This window comes from Telopea speciosissima, chromosome 10, assembly GCF_018873765.1.
Source record: "Telopea speciosissima isolate NSW1024214 ecotype Mountain lineage chromosome 10, Tspe_v1, whole genome shotgun sequence".
In the NCBI taxonomy this organism is placed as follows: Eukaryota; Viridiplantae; Streptophyta; class Magnoliopsida; order Proteales; family Proteaceae; genus Telopea; species Telopea speciosissima.
The window spans coordinates 41,301,587-41,328,220 of record NC_057925.1 but is presented as its reverse complement, the minus strand read 5'-3'; the positions used below and the strand labels follow the sequence as shown (position 1 = coordinate 41,328,220).

Genomic DNA, 26,634 nt, shown 5'->3' with positions numbered 1-26,634 from the left:
CGTACAATCAACCACCAAATTTGATTCCAAAATCCAAAAATCCAAAGCCGATCTTGATCGCAGAGAAACAAAAATAATAAATAATAATATTCCTTCATATGTTCTAATATAATCCTACTTGTATCAATGCTTAGGCTGTGAGGAGCAATCTAGTAACTAGCCCATCTGAGCTAAACCCTAATTTTTTATAAATACTAGCTGGAGGCAGCAGTCTGGGTATTTTAAACTAGATACTCAGGGTGTAATGCTTTACCCTAACATTGCATCATCTAAACTATAGTTGCAATTGAATTTGCAGTCTGTATTGAGTATATACAAAACCCTAGGTAAGGTATTACTCTGTGGATGTAGGTAATCGAATCACGTATATCTTGTGTACTGTTCTTGTATTTATTTATAAGTGTTGTGTGATGCAGGATGTGGTGCACATCTGGTATACCTGGCCACATAGTGGTTGCAGTGCGGGTGTGCATGTGAATAGTATGTCATTGTTTGTTCAAGCAAACTCAGTGGCAAACAATTGGGTGTTACAGGCTAATAGTTCACTCAGTGCTACTCAGTTAGAAGTAAAATATTGAAAAGATTTTTAGACCCTCATTCACCCCCTCTTAGATCGATCTGGAAACTACAACTGGTATCAGAGCCTGGTATCCCAGGGAGGAAGTTTAACAGCTTCGGGTTTAGACTTGAGAGGCAGTAAAATGGCATCATAGGACGGTCATGGTGATCACAATAGGATTCTCTATTTTGGTGGAACAATTTATTTTACAATTGTACACATTTCACCCTTATCCTATTTACTTACCATAGATTTTCTTTTCTTTGTATATACCTTCCATATTTGTAGAAGATTAGGTGGATAAGATATACTGTAACTATGTAATTATCTTCCATATCAGTAGGAGATTAGGTAGGTAAGATTTCTTGTGTATATGTTATCCTATTGTACACACAATATCAGATATACAATTGAGTTTGAAATTCAAACTTAACAACATGAGAGAGCAGCGTCAATTTATTTAACCAACTTGACGTAAGTAACCATGTGAGTCCTACTTCCTAAAAAAAGAAAGTAACGTGAAAGAATATTCTACCAAGAAAAAATAAAAGATATGAAAGAGCAGTCACACAAATCGACTTGAGGTAAGTAATTGTGTGCCACATACCCCACCAAAGTGAGAGATCCCAACAGTGTGTAGTATCATTGCATAATTTTCTTCCTTTATTACTCTTGAAGGATTGTTGCTCAGGTTAATGACTCTCTAAGAAATTAGAACGTGGTTTCTACATCCACACAAGAATGAATCAATACCCCCCATTTGGTTCAATTCGTGGGGCTAGAGTGGTCATTTTACAGGAAGGAGGAAAGAGACAAATACATGGGGGCTGGTGCAGGAGCTACGTTCACAGACAAACAACTTTCTTCCTTGAGAATAATGAATTAGACATGTTTAACAAAATCCTAAAAGTAATTGGATTGGGTTGGGTTGGGTTGGGATTCAAAGGGATCTGGCTCCTCTCCTTGGACTGGAGAGCCCAATGAGGTATTTGACGGCTGGTCTGTGCTGCACACATCTCAATGCGCACCAAGTCTACACTTTACCCCAATCAATCAAATAATTGAAAGAGAATAATTTTTTATTTTTTATTTTTTGTTCATTTGGTGGCCGATGATGCTGTGAACAGAACTTGTGATACGTGGGCCTTTCTCTACCCTTTGTTGCCTTTTATTATAAGGGTAAATTACATGTCATCCCCTGGTTTTCAAACGAAACTCAAATCACCCCCCCTTATTAGACCCCAATATGATAAATTAGTACATACCGTTAGTTTTATGTTGTTAAGTGATGATGTCAACCAGTTAAATAAGTTTAAATCCCTAAACTACCCGTGAAATCCAAACATAGATTTTTAAGGGTAGTATTGTAAATTTAATTCTAATGTTTTAGTACAAGGATAAAATAGTCCTTTCACACCAATAACTAATAGTAGACTAACACAGTTACTGTAAAGGGGGACAGATAAGTATTTTCAAAAACCAAAGGGTGATTTGAGTTTCGTTTGAAAACCAGGGGGTGACGTGTAATTTGCCCTTATTATAAATACCCTTAACAACCCCCTTTCATTTGCTCACCCACCCAAAGCATTATTTGCTGCTCTTCTCCCGTTACCTTCATCATGAGAACCCTTTCCTTCTCCCTCGGACTCATCTTAATTGCTTTCTTACTTGTCTCTTTGCTCCCTATTTAATCCCTTTCCACGACTTCTACTGTCGATTGCGGAACAACAAGCAGATGCTCTATTGAAGTGGAAAGCCAGCCTAAGCCTATGCCTCCTCCTCCCCCACAACCAAACCTCCCACTCTGATGATCTTCTTCTAATTCTGCCTTCTTGGCCACTCACCAATTCTTCTACTTCTTCTTCTTCCATGGCCAATTCCCATTCCTACGACCCCTGCATTAATTGGGTTGGTATTGTTTGCAATAAGCTCAGCAGGAGTCTGAATCCTCTCCAGTGTCATTGAAGAGGATTCCTCTCCAATAACGCTCTCCTAAGGCAACGTTTCATAGACATTGAAGGAGACTTAACTCCGTTTCCTCATTCTTTTTTCTTTTTCCTCTCTCCCTCTTTTTAAGGAATCCATAAAACGTGATTGAACATTGAAGAGGAAATAGGTAATTAAATCCAGAATCTAATCTCAAATCTCTCTCTCTTAAGTCCGGAATCTTATCTCAAATCTAAATCTCTCTCTCTCTCCTTATGCGAAACAATCCTGCAACTCACATTGGTTCTGATGAACAACTACCGATTTGGTCTTGCATAAGGATGGTGAGGAAATTATATTGTCGGAGTGTTTACTAATGTTGGATCGGGTATTTGTCGGTTGAATTGGAACGATCACCTGTAAAACTGATATGATATCGACATGGCATCGACATTGATCGGTTGTATCAGATGAGTTTACCCCCTGATTTTCTTTAAAAGAAAAATAGGTTTTTTACTACTATACCCTTTGTCTGTACCATTTCACCAATACAATATTGACACAATATCAACATCATAGTTTGAAGAATCAGTATCGGATTGACCGATTCACATCAGTATCGGTTGAGACCAATACCGATTCCTTGCCGATCTAGTCTCGGTGGACCTGTACAGTCAAGGTTAAAATTTTAAATTAAATTAAAAAATCTAATTTTTTTGAAGGAAACAAGGGTGAACCTAACCGATCTGGATCGGTAGAGACCGTTATCGGTCACTAGAACCCATGATTTTACTGCATGGTATTGGATTAGGCATCGGTCACTAGCAAAACCAATATGATACCGCTAAGATATCAACAAGGATCGGCCGTATCTAACAAAATTACCCCTGATCTCCCTTTAAAAAAAGATATTTAACTGTTTTACCCCTTGTCCGTAGCGTATCACCGATACAATATTGGCACAATATCAAGATCGGCCACAACCAAGACTGTTACATATTGCCCTGATACGAGCAATATGATACCGATACCTCACGCTGCGATAATACCTCAGACCATGAACTGAGTTGCAGGATTGTTTCGCATAAGGTATGAGAGAGAGAGACACAGAGAGAGAGAGAGAGAGAGAGAGAGAGAGAGAGAGAGAGAGAGAGATTTGAGATTAGATTCTAGATTTAATTACCTATTTCCTCTTCAATCACGTTTTATGGATTCCTATAAAAGAGGGAGAGAGGAAAAAGAAAAATAGAAAATAAGAAAACATATTGAGGAAAACGGAGTTAAATTAGCGTGAATGAATATGAAACGTGACCTTAAGAGAGCATTATTGGAGAAGAATCCTCTTCAATGACGCTGGATGTCAAATACAGCGTTGGCATAATGAAATCAGGGAAGGCTTCTGGGTAATTGATTCCATATATAATTGTATTTAACCTTTCAACCCTGAATTCACTAGGCACACCCTTAAATCAAAATGCATTTTTACCTCGATTCTCTAATCTATAGTCATAACGTGTAAATCAATGGTGGTGAAGCATTAACATACAAGGATGAAGATAAGGCAAGCTAGAGATGTCATCTACTGAGATAAACTCTAGATTGAGTTGCTCATGGTCTCCAGAATGAAAACCCTTTTTATTTACTAGCTCAGATTCTTCCATCATCATTAGTGCTTATTAACACAATTTAAGAGCTTTTTGAATTCCCTCACTACCATGGGTAAATCACTCATAGTAGGAACCAAGGGTGGAAATACATCCGTCTGCTTTGGGGTTCCTCCGACACTGGGGGAAGTCTTCGGAGATAGAGAAATTAGGGTTCTCTCTTACTTTCTAAGGAGTCGTCACCTAGATAAGGGTATAGGACTCATAAATGTCTCCTCCTTTCGGGAGAGGAAAAGTTGAGTTGAACGGATATGTTAAAGGTCTGCGTAGATCTTTGAGTAAGTTCAAAGTTACATGTTGAGAATGTTTTAAACACCCCCAATACGCTCGGTCAGAGGCTGGTCTCTTTTTATTTAGACATATCCTAATATTACTAATAATCCTACTAACTAACAGGTATGGTGAACTCAGTAAATCTACTTAGTCTAGATATCTAAGGTAAAAGGTAGTAAAGCATACAAAAAAACAGGTAAATTAATGTAAACATGATTGGCATTAGCCCAATTAAACTCACCCCCAGAGCCCACCCCCTTAAGACATAGTTATACAAGCCCAAGTTTCCAAGCTCAAATCCATCCCACTGACCACGGATGACCCTCTACATGGCAAGGCCTATAGCTTATGCATGTATTGTTTGAAAATCATAAAAGTTAAACATCTATTATCAATTGAGGAAAAAGGCTGGGCACACCACTGGGCTGCCCAACCATGTGTGTGCCTCTCTTTCCCTCCTCCCTTGTATCTGTCCCACTAGCATACCTAGAGCGGGCAACATGCCCGGCCAACCCTCTCCCATTAATTAAACATGAACAGCTCCACACTTTCATGACAAGATACAGGGTCAATCTAAGCCAATACCGACTCTATTGTAGTTGCATTAGGAAAGGTTTCAAGTACAAAAAAAATGAAAATGAAATAAGAGCTACCATTCAAAAACATGGGGAGAATGTTAGGTAAATGGTGTTGGTTCTCACTTTTCAGCCAAAGGGAGATGAGATACGTGGCCACATGGTGAAATCAGCAGAACTAGAGATGGGCGTCGGAGATGAAGCATCAACAACGTTGGGTAGTTGTTTGCTGAAGAGGACCCACCGCGTCAGGAGGTGATCGAGAAAGGAGGGGTGTGACGAGGCACTCTTCCTTGCAACCTTGCAAAAGATCATGTGGGAAGCTGGACAAATGGCACTAATTGAGGGATGAGTCTATGGGTATGGTTGTTATGACAACCGCCAAGCAAGAGTCCTAGTGGGCTCTATCTATAAAAGGGGTAAGAGCTACAACACAACAACATTTTTATCTTTTAAGCTTTTGTCTTTTTATTCAATCTCTTTATTTAATTACATTTTGGGGAGATGTATTCTTTCATTGAGTTATCTATCGTAAGGAGCCAGGAGTTTATCCACCTCTATGTGACGGTATGACTTAATGCATATTATTTCCTTATTTTAGTTGAGTTGTTTATCTTTTTGCACTTATCTTTTTAGGTATTTTGCATATTTCCCTTTTTTTTGTTCTTGTTGTTTTCGAGCTCCATTGAGACCTACGCCTTTTAGTCTACCTTAAAGTTACTCAGGCACGAGGGAACCTTAAATTCTCTGGTTGAAAGTCCGATAAAACAATTTTAGCCTCGTTTGAGCCTGCGTCGAAAGTTCTGGCACGCCCACACCTACACCATCCCTGCACCATTTTGTGAGTGTGTTGGAAAAGCACCAACAAATGGAGACTGGTAGAATAGGAAAAGATCCAAACCAGTGTATTTCCTCAACCATCTATCTACCCCCACCAAAAAGATCTGTGAAGCAAAGAGACCCTTTCTGAAAAGCAGGTCTTTCTCCATCTCAATTCTTCGTTTTGTCCAAAAATTGCAAAGCTGAGAGAGAGAGAGAGAGAGAGGGGGGGTGGAAGGGTAAGATAGGAGAGGAAAGAGAATCGGCCCTAAACAGATGACAACCTCATCCTCTTTAACTAACAAAGCACAAGGTGTGCAACCATTTGATTATGCACGCAGTCTATGATTCAAGAAACATTGGTTATTGACTAAAGTTGGATGATTATGACTTTCAGCAAAACCACATCCACCAGACAACTGCATATACCCTGAAAATAAAAATGAATACTAATATTAATAAGCAAGCAGTGTGGAAGATATGATAAGCAACATCAATATCTAACAAGTTTAATTACATATATAGTTATATAGGTAATAGTAGAGATAATACATTCACACACAACACTCTGGATACAATCATAACTCCTGCCTTCCAAAGCCCAAATGTTGCCAAACCAATCTAAATCATGAAGCACAGTACCTACTTTTGGATGATAATAGTAGTAGTACTCAAGCAAGTGTACATGACGTTAGTTCTCAATTATTTACCGGAGCAAGGGTACCTTTAGGCTTCCAATTGAAAGGTCAGGTATGCCTCAAAAGCTCCTATTTCCCCAATAGACTTGCATTTTGAATGGATATTGATTCCATGTTTTGAAGTCGAAATAAAAGTCCCTATGTTTGAAACATGAATAGAAATTAGTCTCTCAGTGGTCAGTCACCCCTCCCCCAAAAAAATAGGGAGAAAGAATGCTAACCAGTGTACTGCGCCCAGGCACAGCCGTTCGCAAAATGACTGGCGCACCACCTTAGAAAGGTTGTAAGGATCAGGGGTACACCTATCATTTCACGAACAGCTGTACCTGGGCGCAGTTGCACTGAGGCACATCACCGCTTAGCGTTCCTTTTCCCAAAAAAAATAATAAAAATAATGAGAAAGTTAGTAGGAGTACTCAGATTAGCATTTACTGCTGTTGTTTTCTCTCAATAAGGTTGTCTATTCATCCAAAAGATATATAAATCCCAATGAACAGATATTATAACATTCCATATACAGTTGTAAATGACAGTAGTGTCCAATAAACCATAACAATGAAAATCTTTTAAAGTACTTTCTACAATATCCTCAAATGATGTCCATAGCTGATAATGAGTATTTTGCCCACATCTGAGATCAAAGAGTGGAGTCAACCACTCTTCAAATCCTTAAAGAATGGGAAGTTGGTGATCCTAAATGCAAGACAAGATGTGGCATGTTACACATTAATGTAACCCCATGCTAAAACCCTGATATGGGCTCACGGAAGTCAAAAAATTACAAATATATAAGAGCAATGGCAATTTCATAAACTTTTAGAATAATTTGGACTTTTTTTGGGCAAGAACAGGGTCATGGATGAAAAAATAATTAAAATTTGAAGAGGAAGGACGAAACTGGAGTTTCAGAAAAGTCTGGTGGTAAACAGAAACAATTTTTTTAAGTAACGTTTTTTTGGAATTTTAAAATAAGGGCTTTTAGAGTAAGAACAGAAAAAATCAGCCCTGCAGTGCAAATAAGGAAGACAGTGATGGAGATCAAATCAATGGACGGGTTTTCAGAGAGTAGGTTTGAGAGAAGAGAGAGGAGAGACACTAGGTCATGGGGAGAGAGGAGAAGCAATGCCCAAATCGTGTGGAGGGGATAGAGAGAGAAACGATGCACCCACTAGTATATGAAGACACCCAAGGTCCCAGACAACTGATGTAGGATTATTCCTGTTAAGTTATTGTTGGTTCTATGGGGGTATTATTGTAATGTTATTTCTTGTTTGTCCTTAAGTGTAAAGTACACTTAAATCATAATTGTAATTTCTTTCTTTAATATCAATATATAAAAATCCCCTACCAAGGTTTAAAGTATCGGCATCAGGTATTGTATCAGTTGGGTGATTTTAAGAGATGCATCGTATCGTATCGGAGATACATATCGAACACTACAGATACGCATGGAAATGGTCAAGATACACATGGAAATACATTTTTGGAATAAAAAACAATATAACTAAACAATATATAACATGTATTATGCATAAACACTAAAATGGAGGATAATGTATAACCAAACAAGTGCATTAAATTGAAATCGTTATAAAAGATGAGGCTTCTTATACGTAGAGTCACTCTATAGCCATGAAGATTGTCGGGGTGGTTCAAACTCATATCTGGAAGGGTCTTCAAAAAATCATGTATTTGAGTACAAATCCTTGCAAATGTTCAACTTTGAAGCATCTACTACTAGCTTAGTTTTACCTAAATCCATGGATAGAGAGCACAAAAATAAAACTATAAAGCATGATTTGAACAAAAAGATCAAGTTTTTTCAAAAAACATACCTTTTCCTATGAAATCTCCTTCAATCTTTGATTTCAGCTTGTTGGATGATGGAAACGATGATGTTTTTCAACTCCTTGATTCGTTATCAAGTGTTGATTGGAAGCCCCAAGTTGGTAAGTATGAAAAATCGAGTTTAGAAGCAAGATTTCAGAGTTTCAGAAATCTTGCTTTCAGCTTGTTGATTTCAGCTTGTTGGATGATGCAAACGATGATGTTTTTCCACTCCTTGATTCGTTTTCAAGTGTTGATTGGAAGCCCCAAGTTGGTAAGTGTGAAAAATCAAGATTAAAAGCAAGATTTCAGAGTTTCAGAACTGGGTTTAGGGTCATTTTTCCGCCAAAATGCTTGTTGTGTCGACTTTATGGGTGAAAACAAGTTTTAATGGGTTTGTATTGAGCTATATCGGCCGATACATCTTGATACGTCTCGATACAAATTGATACATATTAAAGGCCATTAAACCCCTTGTATTAATCGTATTGTGTAACGATACAATGTATACACTATTTAAAAAAAAAAAAAAAAGAGACGTATTGATCAATATCGTATCGATACCGACCGATATCAATACATACCAATACGATACCATACGATCCGATACTTTAAACCATGCCCCTACCCACCGTTAGTATTCTGCTCCTTACGCAAACCATGGGCAGTATTCTCTCATCTTTTCTTCGCTCTTTCTTATGTCTAGGTACTGATTCAGGTTCTGTTATTGTTACATGGTATCAGAGCATTGATTTCAGTATCTAGGATTCCTTTCTTGATTCCTGTTTTGAGTGTGGTTAGGGTTTTTCCCTACCTTTGAGAGTGGTTTGTTGTTTTGGCCTATGCGCATATGGTTTTCCCTCCATGCGCATAGCGTTTGACATTTTATGGGTTTTTCTTGGTGATGCTAGTTATTCTCCTCCTCCAATAAGTCACAAACATCATTGTGAATACTGTGTTATGGATTGATCATACTCGGAGTGAGAAACGAGTCGAAATATGGAGGCGGCTAGGGTTTCTAGGGAGAGTGATCCTATTGTAGAAGGAGATGGTGATACTAGGGCTTTTGATCCACATGGAGGACTCTATGAATCTTATGCGGGAAGATCCTTCTCTAATCCCTTTTGGGAAGCCGAGGGTTAAGGAGGTTGTGCATTCGGCTAGGGTTTGGAGGCTTCAAGAATTAGAGAAGCATGATGATAGCTTGGGGGATCATGGTGGTAGGCGGGATGATAAATCAGTTCCAAAGAAATCTTTTGCAAGAGAAGTGGGAGGAGGATCTCTTCCAAATATTGATGCCTTGCCAGATTTGATTCATTTTGGTAGCATCACTCGGATCGTTATTCCGCAAAAGGCTATGAGGAACAACTTCGAAAATTCGGAATTGCTCTCATTCGAAGGGAAAATCTTCGGCTGCTTCTATTGGAGGATTTGAGGGCTGCTAGAGAACCCTGAAATCTGAAGGAGAGAATAGACTTAGCGTTGCTAGGGAAGGGGTTTGTTGTGTTCTAATTCACCTCTGAAGCGGATATGGCTATGATTTAGAGGAGAAGCCCTATCGAAATCACTGGCCAACTAATCAGATTCCCAAGGTGGCGACTAGATTTCATTATCAATGAAAGATTTTATCCACAAAGCTTGTTTGGATTTGTTTTCCAGATTTATCTTTTGAATATTGGCATGAAGTTCTTTTATCTATGGTTAAGGCGATGGGTAGACCGATGGCCTTTGATCGAAGAACTAGACAATCGTTCATGGGGCATTTTGCAAGTGTCTTAGTTGAGGTGCATATCTGCCCCAAGGATTCAAGAGATCCAGGTTGAGCATCAACACCCTGGATCTATGGAGCTTTTTTGGTTCAAACAGCAAGATTGCCAAAAAAAGGAGGCTGAAGCGCATGATCAAGAATTGCAGTAGTTAGGAGGTATTCATGGGGCGGTGTCTGTTGATGATGAACACAAGAGCCTTCATTGGTGGGTTCTGATCGTGGGGCGATCCTGAGAGATTACTCAAGATCGGATAGGTTTCCTTTTCAGGAGCGGGAGAATATCCTTGTCAACCATAGAGGTCCTCCTATGACACAACAGGGATGAAGAATAGTCTTCCCGATAGTATACACAAAGTGGTTGGGGAGGAAGGAATTTCTAATGTAGAATTTACTACAACCACTGGTGATCAGGGGTTCATGTATACTTCTGATTCTCAGGATCCGTTAGAGACTAGATCTGGTCGCAAGGAGTTTTCAAGTGAGGAGGATGATTGTCACAGCTCTCCAGAGGATACTATTCCATTGAAAGAGGTGGTGCAGCAGGTATGGTGTCCAGAGGACGACATGGTCCTAACCGTGATGGTCGTGGACCTAATATACAGGGAGTTCGTGCAGTTAATACAAGTGGAGATCGGGTGCAGGCAAGTTCATCTAGTCATGCAGTGATGGTGGTTTGGAGGTAGGAAGGAGTGAGGCGGCAAGTCTGAATCCAAGGGAGACTTCTCAGGCCTGACCCCTTATGTTCTTCTGGAGGGATGGTTATTATGAATTTTCCAGAACTCGCCAATGTTGATGAAGCAGCTAAGGACATGGAGAAGAATGGGGATTGTGTGCCTCTGAAGAAAAAGAAAAATAAGAAGAATTCTAATGGGGATCAGACCAGAAAGTCTAATTGTCTTGCGACCTATTGTAAGTGATCAATGTGTGTCCTCTTCTGGAATATTAGAGGAATGAAGAAGTTTGCAGCGAGGGTGGCCTTGTGTAACCTTTTGAAGGAGAACAATCTCGATATAAGAGCTCCCCTCAGTCATGGCTATGATACTAAATAATGTAAGCTAGGTCTCAAGTAGCCTAACTCCTTATAGGATCACAAATATAACCCAAATCAGTTACTGTTCTCAGACTTAATAACAGTATATGAACTGTACTAAAACAGCAAGTAACAATGGCTTAAAATCACCCTTATATCTCCTAACAACACCTAACAAGGGAATTGAGTAACCCCAACCAAAGAGAGTAATAAACAACAGCAGTAATGATACTACCGCAGGTCTGGAACAAGGTCAAACAATCACAAATAACCCAAATTTAGAAACAGTAGCTACACACATTGGATGAGCCTTATAGTCCCATTGAGTTTGGGTCTAAATGGGGTGAATAGCTCCTAGAAATCCCAGGCCAAGTTAATGGCTAGATGCTGAAATATCAGTGACATGAAAATAGAATGTAGGTTTCAGAATTAGAAGGTAGCAGAGTATAGACATACCCAGCCGTCAGATCTACTCCAAATCAATATCGAAGAGATGGTTGTATGTCAGGATTCAAGTCTCCAAATAGCAGCAATAGCTCTGATGGTTAGATGCTCATATCAGTGGAGTCAATGTTGAATAGCAGGATCCTTGAAGAAACATAGAACTGCAGGTGTTGGATGAGACCTCCTTCAATCAGCAACATGTAGCAGCAACTCAGTGGGATATTTTCAGTTAAAATATGGAACTCCAGCAGTAGTTTAGATTATCGGTTGCTCTCAGATTTGCAAGGAAACAAGACCCAGAATGGAGATATCAATAGGAAGAAGTAGAAAGGGAAATTGAATCGAAGACTCTCTCAGTCTTGGGTATCTCACCCATAAGGCCTCTCACCTCACTGTTTCCCACAGCTCCACTGCGCAAAGCAAAAGTTTTCATTCATCTAAAGTTGTGGGGAGGAAACTCTAAGCTCCTCATTACATACAGTGTGAACTTCCTAAAAACAGAAATAGAAAGTAGTAAAAAGGGAAACGGGAATGAACTAGAAGCCTCTTACAAGAGAATATTGAGGCTTGTTCCTCAATAAAACTAAAATCCTTAGCTAAGTAAATAAAAGCTGAACTAAATTAGGAAACAAATAACAAAAGATAGTCAGCCAGCTGTTCCCACGATTGGCTTTGAATGAGCCAAAAACACCCAACCCGCAAGGCATGGCCTAGCCAAGGTTGGTTGGCCACTTGGCTCTATAGCCCATGGATTGGTCCATTTAATGTTGCCAATGGACCAGACCCCCTATGACTCTTGCAGCTGTACTTGAGGTCCCAGAACCGATCTACATCCCCTCCGGCAATCAAGCTTCAGTGGACAGCAGGATCTTTTCTCCTCCAGCGTGTTAAGTCAGATGTTCTCCTCGGTCATTGTCCAAACTCAAAGGAGTCAAGTTATTTTCAAAGGAGAATTGATGCAGTAGCACTTAACTGGTTGGACCAGCATGACCGGGTTTGGAAACCCAGACCCAAACGTAACCAGTCCAACCCGGGTTTTTGGGTCCAACAAGGGTTGGTAGTAGTTTAGTTCTTCTTTATGTCTTTTATTTGTTTTGGGTTGAATATGTAGGAATAAGGAATAGGCTAGTTTAGTTTTAGAATTGGATTAGAAGATACAGTTTGATACTTTGATTGCAAGTTAGGTTCTTTAGTTTCAGTTTTACATTTCAATTTGGACTCTTTTGATTTCTGCCTATTTGTACATTGTAATCCAACAATGGAAGCACAGATTTTGAAAATAGAATTTTCTTGATTGCTCTACGTGAGTGTGTGATTGTGTGTTTCCTCTTTGCCCCCCTGTAACTCTTGAGTTTCTTCTCAGATTTGTTCCCTTGTCTAACCGGGGCCCTACACCAGTGCTGAGTTGTCAAAAAAAAAACAGTGGAATTGTTCAAGTCCAGAAATAATAATCCATAAAGACTTCTAGCAAAGTGAATAATATAGGTATGTGAAAAAAAGAAATATTGTGTATAATTGAGCAATTGACCATATAATAAAACAGAATCCCACGAAAGACAACTAAGACATACAAAAGATAGATGGTACTGCTGCTAAAAAAATGGTACTATGTACTGCCATCCTCAATCCTTAATCCCTATGGGCTCGCTCAATTTGATCGGGTGTAAGGTCGCTTATAGAGCAACCATTTGCAACTAAAAGATCACTGAAATCCACTACCAAGGGATAATGAGCTAAGCATTTGTGAAGACCATTTCAGAAGCACCCACATATAAGCATAACCTTTTCAAAACTTCATAAGCATATAAGAAACAAATAAAAATTTCAACCTAATAAAACTATCTGTTTTTGTAGGCAGGAACGGAACTGAAGAAAAACGGTGGATATAGTAACAGGGCCATAAAGATGAATAAGATAGCATCTGGAAAGAATTCACAGAAGAGACAGAAGTAAAATATGGAACATACCAGGGAACTGCAAATACAAGGAACTATTAGCAATGCAACCATGACATTTCAACAATTGCAGGATAAAATACCAGACCACATTGATATTGCTTTGATGGGATTGGACCTGCCATCGGGGTGATCTTGGCAACATCATGGTTGAAGGTAATTCAGCCATGTCCATGGAAATATTCCCACACTATGCGGCATTCCCATCACATGGTTTACTCTGTTTCTGTTTCATTCTGTTGGCGACCAAGGTCAGCAAACTCCTTGGCTAATGACTTTGTTATAGAGTTAGTCGGGCTAAAGACTCTTTTTTTTTTTTTTTTTTTTTTTTTGGGGGAGGTTCCTTTTTGGGTTTTGTTGGGCTTGGTTGTATTTGTTGTACTCTTTTTCCATGTAGTTTTGGGCCATGTGGATCTTTTGCCCTCTGTTGATGATGCTGTACAAGATTATAATTTATTTCAATTATAGTATTTGTCACAAAAAAAAATTCAGTTCTAGCTTAAGCATATACATATTTTAAATATATGACTTTTGGCACACTCAACGGATTCCATAGGACTTGTTGAAAGTTGAAACAATTTTACGACTAGTTGTTTACAGCAACAACATAGCCTTATCCCATCTAAATGGGTCAGCCACATGGATCCTTAATGTAAGGCTAGATTAGAGATAACCTCAAGATACCCGCAAAACAATGAAATTCAAACAACTAATTCCCAAACAGCAGACCCAGTCAAGGATAACACTCAGAATTAGGTGTAGCAGAACCTCGATGTTAAGCCAGGTGATGGACCTTAAACTCAGGTAGAGTGTGGGTCAAAGCAGGGTAGAATATCCCTCCAAATTAGCACTAATTCTGATGGCCCAATAAGAAGATATGGGCTGAGTACAGAATTTGAAGGTTAAGACTGAACATAGAAGGTAAGTTTTATCTAACAAACCAGCAAGAGTGAGGGCTCCAAACTTGGATCGAGTGAAGGTGATGCTGAGATGGATCTGTGCTCCAAAACTCAGTCAATTCCCACGGCTGGTTGTGGAGTTATCAAAGCCTGAAGTTGCAGTAGAACTTGGGGCTGGAAACCAGAAACACACGGTTGTTTCAATCCTTCAATGACTGTGAGCAGCAGCAGCAATACTTGTTGATGTGTATGGATCAATTCAGGTCTTCAAGGAGTTCTCCAACAGCAGTTTGTTGCAGACACAAAGCAGCAGCATTACGAGAGATCGATTGGAAGAAGAAGAAGAAAATAGAAGATAGGGATAGAAGGGGGATAGGGTCAGCTCTCTCATCCTCTCACCAGGACAATAAGTTGCATAAAAGCAATTTTCATTCATCAACATAAATTTTGGGGGCCTCTATGGGCAGTATATTATATAAGCTCTAGTGTTGGGCCCCAAAAATAGAAAGTCTCTTATAGAGTTGAGATTTGGGTTACAAGTAATGAAACAAAAATAGAAAGTAAAACAATAGAAACTCTAACTCAGCTAAGCAGCTAAAGTTGAAATTCCAATTTAGCTAAGACTAATAAGGACTGAAATAACAAAAAAGGAAACAAAATCTTCTAAAAGCTGCCCCATCAATCCTTGAGTGTCTTGCTGTCCAAGGCTTCCTATTGGAAAATAGAAGCACATATAATCTAAGCTGGGACCCACAATACTGTTCATGTGAACAGTAACTTTGTTTTTGAAATCTGCTTTTGTCCTGTTCTTCATGCTTTGATCTACATCAATCCTTGCTCTCCAATCAGCTCTATTCGAAGTCATACATGATATGAGGCCTAAACTAAGCATGTCTTTCCTCACTTCTCCTATGGTTAATTTAGGCCTGCCGTTGGTTCTTTTTGTTCCCTCAATCTGAATCAAATCACTCCTCCATACTAGGGCATCCCAAGGCCTCCGTTGAACATGGCCATGCCACCTCAAATGACTCTTTCTAAGCTTATTATGAATCGGAGCTACTCCCAAGTCCCAACCCAGCTCTAATATGGTCAATCCTTACTTTATCCTTCCTAGTTTAACCACACATCCATCCCAACATCCTCATCTTCACTACACATAGTTTATTTATGTGACACTTTTTAACTGCTCAACATTCTGCACCATACTCTATAACTGGTTGAATGACAGTCCTATAAAATTTTCCTTTAAGCTTTAAAGGAATATGCCAATCACATGGCACTCCGGACGCACCTCTCCACTTCATCCACCATTTTAACCCTCTGAGTAACATCATCCTCTATGTCACCTTCTTTATTTACGATTGAGCCCAGATATCTAAAATAATCACTTTGTGGAATCTCCATCTCACTGATATTCACCACCATTATCCATCCTAGTGTGGCTAAAGTTACACACCATATATTCTGTCTTAGTTCTACTTATCTTCAAACCTTTGATTCCAAGGTTGATCTCTATAGTTCCAACTTGACGTTAATCTTTGCTTTTGTCTCATCCATAAAACAATATCATCCGCAAAAAGCATACAAGAAGGAACCTCTTCTTGTATGCCTCTGGTCAAGTCATCCATGATAAGCACAAATAAATAAGGGCTTAAAATTGATCCTTGATGTAACCGAATTGTAATTGGGAATTCACAACCTTGACCCCCCCCCCCCCCCAACAGTTCTGACGCTAGTTGCCACACCATCATACATATATCTTTAATTATGTCCACATATTTACATGAAACCCTTCTCTTCTCTAGTAAATTCCAGATTAACTCTCTAGGGACTTTGTCGTAGGCTTTTTCTAGGTCAATAAAGACCATATGGAGGTCCCTCTTGCCCACTCTATATCTTCCCAAGAGTCTCCTAAGTACGAAAATAGCTTCCAACGTGGATCATCCAGGCATAAAACCAAATTGATTTTCCGAAATAGCAGTTTCCTTTCTCTGGTGGGTTTCAATAACCCTCTCCCATAACTTCATCGTATGACTCATTAATTTATTCATCATAGTTATTGCAGCTTAAATATCACTTTTGTTTTTGTAAATCGGGATCATAATACTTCTCCTACATTCATTTGGCAATTGCTTTGTGGTCATAATCTGGTTAAAAACTTGGTTAACCAAGATAAACCACAGGTTCCTAGCTCTTCCACACCTCAATAGGGACCTCGTCTGGGCTTGGTGCCTTGCCTACTTTCATCTTTCTTAAACCTTCTTTTACTTAAGACGTCCTAACTTTGTGTATATATCTACGTCATGTAGTGTCAAGATGAGTAATGTAGCCTTCTAGAGCCCTATTACTCGAGAAGTCTTCATTAAGTAGGTTGTAGAAGTACTCTTTCCACCTCTCCTCAATGTCCTCATCCCTTTTTAGTACTCCACCATCCTCACATTTAATACATCTAACATGGTCAATATCTCCGCTCTTCCTTCTCTCATTTTAGCTATCTTATAGATAGCTTTTTCCCCATCCTATGCGTTAAGTCGTAAAGCAGAGCTTGTGAGCTTTGAAGCTACAAGAGAGAAATGTTGTGAGCCAGTTTAGGAGCACCCTTTCTGATAGGATTAAGGAGGGTCTTCTTTCATCTTCGTCCTATCTCTTATTTCTCGTCCTCCTCATTCTAACCCAAATCTATTATATTTCTACAAGAAGTAGGATAAGATAAATAAATAAATATAAATAAACGACAGATTGGAGTGAGATTTTCTCCTGGCTGTCCTTCATAAATTTTGGTTCGATGATAGGATAGGGTTATACCCATTGATAAGTCGTGGAGTGTGTCTAGATTATTATAAAGATCCTCATTTTTCTTCGTCTTTGCTTTCCCCACAATCTTCTTAGCTTCAATTCTGGCGAATTTATATCTTTATAGATCCTCCACCTCTTTAGTCCTTTTCCATGTCTTAAACTAGTTTTCTTAGTCATAATGGCTGCTTGGACATCATCATCCCACCACCAAGTCTACGTAGGGGCATGAATGAATGATATATACCTTTTGATTCCCCTAAAACCTCTTTAGCAACCTTCTTAGTACAGGCCGTCATTTCATCCCACATCGTATTAGTATCTCCCTCAAAGTCTCACTTTCCTTGTTTGACCATTTTATCAATAAATGAAATCATGGACTCTCCTTTTAATCTCCATCTTATCCTAGGCCAAATAGGATCTCCTATCTTATGTTTATGCATAATGAGGCACATGTCCAAGACCACCATTCTATGTTGAGTGGTTAGGCTCTCCCCAGGTATAAACCTTACAGTCTTTACAAAACAATCCGTCGGACCTTCTTGTTGGAAAGAATCTATTTGGCTAATATGATGCCCACTTTCGTAAGTAACTAAATGCTTCTCTCACTTATCGAAAAAAGCGTTCACCATGGATATATCATAAGCTACTACAAAGTCTAGAACTAAGACTCCCTCATTCCTTTCTCCAAATCCATGGCCTCTACGATCTCTCCCAACATGTCCATTCAAATCATCCCCAATAATAATCTTTTTTCCTTGACTAAAACCTTGTACTAATCCATTCATGGGTTGCCAAAATTGTAGCTTACTACTTTCATCCAATCCTACTTGGGGTGCGTTGGCGCTAATTATATTGACAACCTCTTTCTCCAACACAAGCTTGGTGTATCTAATCCTATCTCCAACTCTTTTAACATCCATCACATCATTCTTTAGATCTTTGTCCACTACTATACCCATTCCACCTCTATTACTTTGATCTTCCATATACCGAAGTTTAAATTCATCCAACACCTTAGCTTTTTTACCCTTCCATCTTGTCTCTCAAATACATGCTATATTAATCCTTCTTCTCCTCACAACATCTATCAACTCTAGACTCTTACCCATTAAGGATCCAATGTTCCAAGATGTTAATCTATTCCTAAGCTTTTGGACTAGATTCTTAACTCGCACTTGTCCATTGTGCGAGAGTCCGTGCCTACTTGTCACCACATCTGGGTGACAACGCGGCTGGTCGCTTACAGGGGACGCCCTAGAAAAAGGTCGATAGGACACGATACTAAAATAGTAAAGTACTCATGAAATAGGATCCATGCAAAAGGTAATTGGCTGAATATAATAAGGTGTCGGCTGCCCATCTGACGCACCAAAAAATAAAAATAAATATAAATAGGATAGAATATAAAGAAAGGGGCACCTGATGCATTAAACAAACAATCTCAACACTTGAAATAGAGCACATAACATGGTACATAGTCGCCAGCAAACCAGAAAAGGTATCTCACAACTCATGCAAACATACAGGATACGTAACCACATGAAAGGTCTAACATATGTACTTTGAGACCAATGATAGAGCGGATCAAACAAAGCATAGTAATGATAGTGCAGTACAAAGGAATAAATATCTCAAGACTTCCCACATGTAATTCAATAAGCAGCTAGATACAAGCAGCACCACATTAAAAGGGGTACAGCATACACAAGCAAGAAGAAAAGAGGGGGGGGGGGGAGAGGGGAAGAAGATTTTACCAGAGAGACGAGGAAACCGGCCAATCTCCACCAACCTGTGCCTATAGAATCTTATCACAGTGGCGTATCCAAACGCCTGCAACTACCGCCGAGGACAATAGAGCCTTGATCTGGCCGCAGGGGGTATAGGGATTGCAGGGGTAGGGAGAGGGAGAGGGAGTGGGGGGGGCATTGGGGATGGGGAGAGAGAGCATAGAAAGGGTCAGGGTTGGGAGATGATCAGGAATGGTAAGGGGGTCCGAAATCCTATCGTTGCATAGTCGTTCAGTTTTTGTTTTTTTTTTGGGGGGGTTGTGGGGGGAGGGGGGGGGGGGGGAAGGGTTGCTGCACTACCAGCAATGAGGTTGGGGAGAGATCGCTGCACTTGCAAAGATGGGGAAGGGAAGCGAGGTCGCAGGGGGCAAGAGAGTCGGGGAATTGGGAGAGAGATTGTTGGGGTGAGAGAGTTGGACAGTGGAGAGAGAGAGAGTCGGGTGGGGAGATCTCTGGGAGGGAGGGCATACCTGTACCTTTGTCAATATCTCAAAGATCACTACACCTTCGGTGATGGGGAGAGGAATCGCTACAACAAAATTCGACCATTGGGGAATCGAACAAAAAAAACACGGGTTTCCCTTGGAGCAGAGATTTTTTTTTTTTTCCTGCGCCTTCAATGTTAGGGGTTGGGGAATGGATCGCTGCACCTGAAGTGATGGGGAAGGGGAGTAAGATCCCAGGGAGTGAGAGAATCGGGGGATGGAGAGAGAGATCACTGCAAGAGAGTCAGGGGGATGGGGAGAGAGAGGTTGCAAGGATGAGGTCAAAATCAAGTCCTTCACTTTCAACTGACTTAAGGAGAAGGCAAAAAACCCAGACGAATCCATGGATCCTCAAACACTTGAATGACTAGGCCATCTCCGACTATCCAATAGTAAATGTATTAAGTCGTTTGGATCAAACAAACCCAAATATTGGAACACTTACAACTGGTTGAGCGTGAGGAAAAAGAGGATTTGAGGAAACTAAGTTTGACTTCTAAAATAAAATTCAATAAACCATGGATTTCACATTAAAGTTTCTAGTCCAATGGCATAAGGAGAACCTGTTTATAGGGGTTGTAATCCTGAAACTCAGAATCTGTCAATTACATTCCCATACACTGAGCAGTAAAACTCTAATCCATTCTACTTGCATCAATCTAAAATCGTGAACCGAATAGAAATTAACCATAGGACCCCTGAAACCCATGTCTCACCATCTAATCACTTATCACGCTGAAGGTTAAATATTGAAGAGAATGTAGGCACTGTAACAACAAATCAGGAGAACGGAACTTCGAAATGACGATAAATAGGAGTGTTTTACCCAGAAACCATAACACTTACATTTCGGATGGAAATTGATCATCTGGGGCTGTCAGAAAAGGGGGAGGGGGGGAAAGTGTGGATGGAAGCTAAATTGGATATGGAATATGAAAGCTTCAAACAGAGCTTGATTCCATTTCGATTCAGACCACAGCATCAGTTTCAGCACTTTAAAGATCAATCGATTTAACCAGTTTCAGAGCTCAACAACAAGAACAAAGACCATTATAGATCAAAAACCCTCCCTCCCTCCTTCCCGCTCTCCGACTTTTCAACAAATAAATGCTTATAACCAACACAAAAAATAAAATAAATTGAACCTGGAAGTTAGAAATACATGTCAGAGCAAAAAGAAGTCCGTCACTTGATCATTTTCTGGCGAGGTTGTTGGTCAGGATGCAGCAGCGGCAAACTCCTCTTCCTGCTTTCGGTACTTCACCACAAGATGCGGACTGCCCTATTTGATATATGGGAATTGGTCATGTGCACGGCTCAAGCATGATTTCAAAAATCGGGAATCGGATCAGTGAATAGGCTGATTTGGATTAGAATCGGCTCCAATACGGTTGATTCATGCCAACGAACACTAGAATCAATGAGTTTCAGATCTGAGGCCAATCCTAGGGTTCTTGGGACCGAATCTGGCCGATTCAGATCAGAATCAGCTGCGATTGATTCGATCCCCGAAACCTTTTTTTGAACCACTGCTTACTTGCTCAGATCCTTACAATGTGTGGAAACATAATAAGTAACTAAAAAATCTTATTGCAACCAAAGCTGGTAAAAATAAGCTGTAGCCCTTTTTTATCCTATACGATGAAATTTTTTTTCCAAGGTAAATCTTCTCATTTTACATAAGACAATGACAGTAAATAATAACAAGTTGCTTTCAAATAATTCTCCAAAGTAACAGGAAAAAATTCAGGAAAGTATAAAAATAGAAATAAAGAAAGAACTAATTATCCATCTAATTCATCAAATTAAAGAAAAATTGTAGTGATGATTCGAAACTCATACATCCATTCCAACACAGTTCCAAGAATCTCATTATCTTTCTTGCATAAAGTCCACATATATGAGTAATATGAGTAACAACCAAAAAGAAAAAAGAAGATTTAAAGAAAACAAATTCCAGAATGGATGTTATCCTTTACATACTATAAGAGAAATCACAATTTTTGGGTCATGAAGAAAAAAAGACCAAAATTCCAAAGTATCACTCATAGGAAGTCAATGGAGCAGCGAGGGTTTCTCAGACCCCTAGACAAGTGTTAGAAGGGGTCAAGAAGTAAAAGAACTAAAAAAAGAAGACCTATGGAATTTCTGAGTTTGGGACGTTTCCACTGAATCAAATCAACCTCAAACTTGGTAGCAATCCAAAATATTATAAGAGCCAACACTAGCTTCAAATGAAGCTTATGATCATTTACATCACGAGAAATCCAAAACTGCATTAGTATCTAATAAAATAAAAAGAGGAGAAACACTAACGAAATAATGTTTAAGAAATGAAACGCTAAGGGGGAGGGGAGGGGAGGGGAAGGCGTACCCAGTGCACGAGGCTCCTGCCACTGTGGGGTCTAGGGAGGGTCATAATGTACATAGCATTACCCCCGCTTTGTGGAGATGCTGTTTCCCGACTCGCATGCACGACCACTAGGTTGCGATGGAGCAACCTTTCCGTTGACCCGAGCTCCGCTCTCTAACACTAAGGATATAATGTTCAAGAATATAGCAACACTAAGGAAATAATGTTCAAGAATATGGCAGTGAAAATAGAAAAAAGACTTGAACAAAAAAAAAAAAAAAGGAAAAGTATAAGACAAACAAAATTAAAAGGAGTCTTTTGCTGTTGTTCTATAACAGTTTATGCATACTAAAGAAACTTAGCCATACAAATCCAATATAGCATATTCCAAGTCAACCAAAATTAAGGTGTTCCCACCATTTCTGTTGGTGGATCTATCCACCTCAAGAGTTTAAAGCCCATTTCATCTAGTAGAGAGCAATACTTGAACAGATCTAGAAAATATAATGAGATTTGTCTTCAGTCTTCACTTGACCTTCAAAATATCGTGGAATTCGTCTTTGATAACCTGTTCTCCCAATAACCAAAAAGTGTATCATGCCTGAATCTAACTAGGGTTCGCGGTGGTGGAGGAATCAGATCGGAAAAAAGAGGGCTTCTAGTTGTAAGATAGAAAATTAAGCCGTAGCTGGAATTGAGATCTCATTCAAAAAGAGATATCAAATATCAGGAGTCTCTTTTTGTATCCTAGTAGTGAGCAGTACCTGAACAGATCTCGAAAATATTATGAGATTTGTCTTCACTTGACCTTCAAAATATCGTGGCATTTGTCTTTGATAACTTGATAAAACTCCATAGACCTTCTCTAAAAATTAACTCGAAAATACATAAACTGGCCATTCTTGAGAGGTTTTTAACCCCCTTCCCCTTTGGAGGGGTGGGGAGGATTGTTTCCATAGACCCATAAAAGGAAGATTTGAATTCATGCTGGACCCATTTCATGGTTAAAATTACAGTAATATACATAGGATGAAATCTATGCAATTCTTTTCTTACATAATCTCACATAAAAAAGGCAACTTGAACTGATTCTAAAAAGTCCTGCTTAACTCACTAAAACTCTACTGGAGAACTTCTTATTATTCCATTCCTTGTTTCAAGCTTAATTTAGGTTAGTTTGACATAAGACACCTGTTCAATTATTTCAAGAGAATTTAATAAGGTTATCAAGACAGACGACATGTCTCGAGGCAAATAAAAATTTGCAGTATATGGTACCATTTCGTTTTGAAAAAAATAAAACAAACAACCAATTTAGCAATCAAGATGAAACAACCATTGAGGTCTCCAAGGTACAGGATAGATCCAACTGACCCCAAAAAAAAATTCCCCACATTCCATACTGACTCTACCAAGCAGTCCTTCACTTTTGATCCAAAGGTTGTTTACAGAAAATATAATTCCGTGATGTTGTTTCAAGTTACCAAAATACCTTTACAACTTCACCAGAACTAACCGCTAACAAGTCCTAGAGTCGGCACAATTCAGTTCATGTTAATATAGCCACACAAAAAGCAAATATAATGCTCATAGAAAATAATGAATCAAAGAAAGTCAAATTTTACAAACACATACCCTTATAGAAATTTCCAGGAGAACAAAACTTACAACAACGCGCTCTAAGAGGCATATACAAGTATTGCTTGATGGAAAACTTAGTAGTAGTATATGGCATGTTCATATGCTCAAAGCAGCTCCAGCAGGCAGGTCTTTTGTCTATTTTATTTTACACATCAGACAGGTCACATATCTCCCCCTCTTCCCAAGATTGATACGGTATCCCGCTCTTGTTAGAATCTGAAGGTGACAGATCAGTGCTGTGCCCATTGAATACTCTTAATGTCAATCCCTTCCTTAACCATCTCATAAAGAGGGCTCATCTCCCTTAACTTCTCCACCTGCCGCACTGTAAGCTCAACTGCACGATCAATCTCAGCCTCCGTAGTGAACCTCCCAATCCCATACCTAATGGAAGTGTGAGCCATGTCCTCCTCCACTCCCAAGGCCCTCAGAACATAAGATGGCTCTAAGCTGGCGCTAGTGCAGGCACTGCCACTAGACACCGCAACCTCCTTCAAACCCATAAGCAAGCTTTCCCCTTCAACGTAAGCGAAAGACAGATTTAGATTCCCCGCATATCTCCTCTCGCTGCTCCCATTGACAACAACACCATCAAGCTTGGCATTGATTCCGTCGAGCAGGCGTCTCTGCAGGGCAGAGATACGCTTGTCGTCGTATTCCATCTCCTTCATGGCCACCTCACAAGCAGCCCCCATGCCAACGACCAATGGGGTCGGGACAGTCCCGCTTCGTATCCCTCTCTCTTGGCCGCCACCGTTCATTTGGGGCTCCACCCTGATTCTCGGCCTTCGCCTCATATAGAGCGCTCCAACTCCTTTGGGTCCGTAAATCTTGTGACCGCTCAGTGACATCAAGCTCACATTCATCCTCTCTACGTCGAGAGGAATCTTACCCAGAGCCTGAGCCGCATCTGTATGGAAAGGAACGTTGCGTTCTTTGCAAATCTGGCCGATTTCCTCCATGGGTTGGATAACGCCTATCTCGTTATTGACGGTCATGACGGAGACGAGCCCCGTATCGGGACGGATAGCGGAGCGAAGGCGGTCCAGGTCGATGATGCCGTCGGAGCCGACAGGGAGGTAGGTGACATCGAAGCCCTCCTGCTGGAGATGGCGGCAGGAGTCAAGGACGCATTTGTGCTCGGTCTGAGTGGTGATAACGTGGCGCTTCTTGTCTTTGTAGAAGTGCATGATACCCTTCACGGAGATATTATTGGACTCGGTGGCGCCCGAGGTGAAGACGATCTCCTTGGGGGAGGCGTTGATTAGTGCGGCGACCTGAGCTCTGGCCTTCTCAACGGCGAGGTCGGACTCCCAGCCGTAGAGATGGGTGCGAGAGTGTGGATTGCCATAGCGGGAGAGGTAGAAGGGGAGCATGGCGTCCAAAACCTTAGGGTCGATTGGGGTGGTGGCTTGCACATCCAGGTAGAGCGGTCTTCCGGAGATCTTGACGCCTTTCATGTTGATTCCCTCCGTGTCCTCGTATTGTTCCTGCTGAAGAGGCGATGGTTCTGCCCTGGCCACTGCTGCGGCGGCCGTGGAGAGAGCTCGGAAGCGGGTAGGGCACCCCCTGCTGCTGCTATAGATTTCTCGGAGCTTCGAAGCGAGAAGCCTTGTGGCCATGGTTGTTTACTCTGCGAATCGTTGTGGATTGGATTAGCGTCTCAGTGGGAGACGAAGGGAGAAAGGAACATAAAAGGAGTTTACGAACAAAAAAAAAAAAAAGGGGAAATTTATGAAACACCCCTAGAAAATGAATCGATATTCGGATCACCCCTCTTATTTGAAAATACTCCGATCACCCCTTGTATTAGAGCCCTATACTCACATTAGTCCCTTTCGTTAGTTTTACACTATTAAATATATTTAAATTTCTAAACTACCCTTTATTAATATAGAGTTACTATTTTTCCCTAAAATCTAAAACCCCCAATATCCATATTCTTCTTCACATGACCTGCCTACTATTAGATCTATTTAATCTTTTTCTTCAGGAAGCTGCCACAGATGAAGAGGAACGTGAACGGACCTTCTGAAGCCATGACCGTGAGTTTAGGTGTTGAAAGCCGTAGCAATTAACGGTTGCCATTCCCTGCTACTCCTATGGCTGAGCGGTGCAAGGATCGTCGGAGATTGACAGCGTCTGATGCCCTGTGGCTGGTCACCGGCTTGTCACCATACTTTGCCAGGATTATTGGGCCGGCGTCACGGTGTTTTGGTCATCATTTGTGGCTTTCCCTTGAGCTAGAACTCTAAGGGTTTTACCGTTTTCTGTTTTGTTTTTCCGTTGATTTTGGGGAAGAAGAGAGAATATTCTCCTCTGATTCCCTTCAACCTTATATATTAAAACAAAATTAGGGTTTTTAGATCCTAATTGCCCTCCACATGATTGAACAATTAAAAATTAAGAAACAAAACATGAAACCCTGACCTGAAAGCCATAGGAATGTACAAAAAACAAAAAATAGCAGCAAGAATGGATCGTGAATTAATTAATAACAATTTAACAGAAAGATCTACCAATTGACATAAATAAATAGTAATAACAATTTAAAAGAAAGATCTACCAATTGACATAAATAAATAGTAATTGGAGTCACTCTTTTACTATTATACATAAAAAAATGCAGGCAAAAATGATTAAAAAACAAAATCCGATTAAATTAATCAAGATAAGAGGCCAAGTGATTGTATACAGCATGTTGGTGTTCACTGATTCTGTTTCTTGAACACTCAGAAAACCACAAGGGACAAAACAGAAATGAAAGGGGAATTCCGAAGAGGCTGGTTGGGGAAGGGCAAGTTGCAGAGCAGAGGACGGGCGGGGGGCTACTGGCTGGTGAGGGAGAAGAGAGGTTGCCGCCTTTGTAGAGAGAGGAAAAGGTGGGGTATTTTAGGTTGAAGATAAAGGAAAGAGTAGTTTTGTAAATTTAATTTTAAAGTTTTAGTACAAGGCTAAAATAGTCTTTTTACAACAATAATTAACAACAGACTAACACCGTTAGTGTAGAGGGGGTGATCTGAGTATTTTCAAATATGAGGGGGTGATCTGAGTATCGCCCCATTTTTAGGGGGTGTTTTTGTAAATTTTCCAAAAAAAAATATGGCATAGAGAAGGGTATATATGGCATCCATT

The 26,634-nt window shown here is 40.1% G+C and overlaps 1 protein-coding gene across 1 annotated transcript; it reads right to left on the bottom strand.

The window, feature by feature from the left end:
• Window positions 1–23,394: 23,394 nt before the first annotated feature.
• Window positions 23,395–25,167, bottom strand: LOC122641903 (cysteine desulfurase, mitochondrial-like). The gene has a single exon (XM_043835230.1). It carries the CDS (start codon window positions 25,119–25,121, stop codon window positions 23,730–23,732), a length of 1,392 nt encoding a protein of 463 aa, XP_043691165.1. The 5' UTR covers window positions 25,122–25,167; the 3' UTR covers window positions 23,395–23,729.
• Between the last annotated feature and the right edge of the window lie 1,467 nt (window positions 25,168–26,634).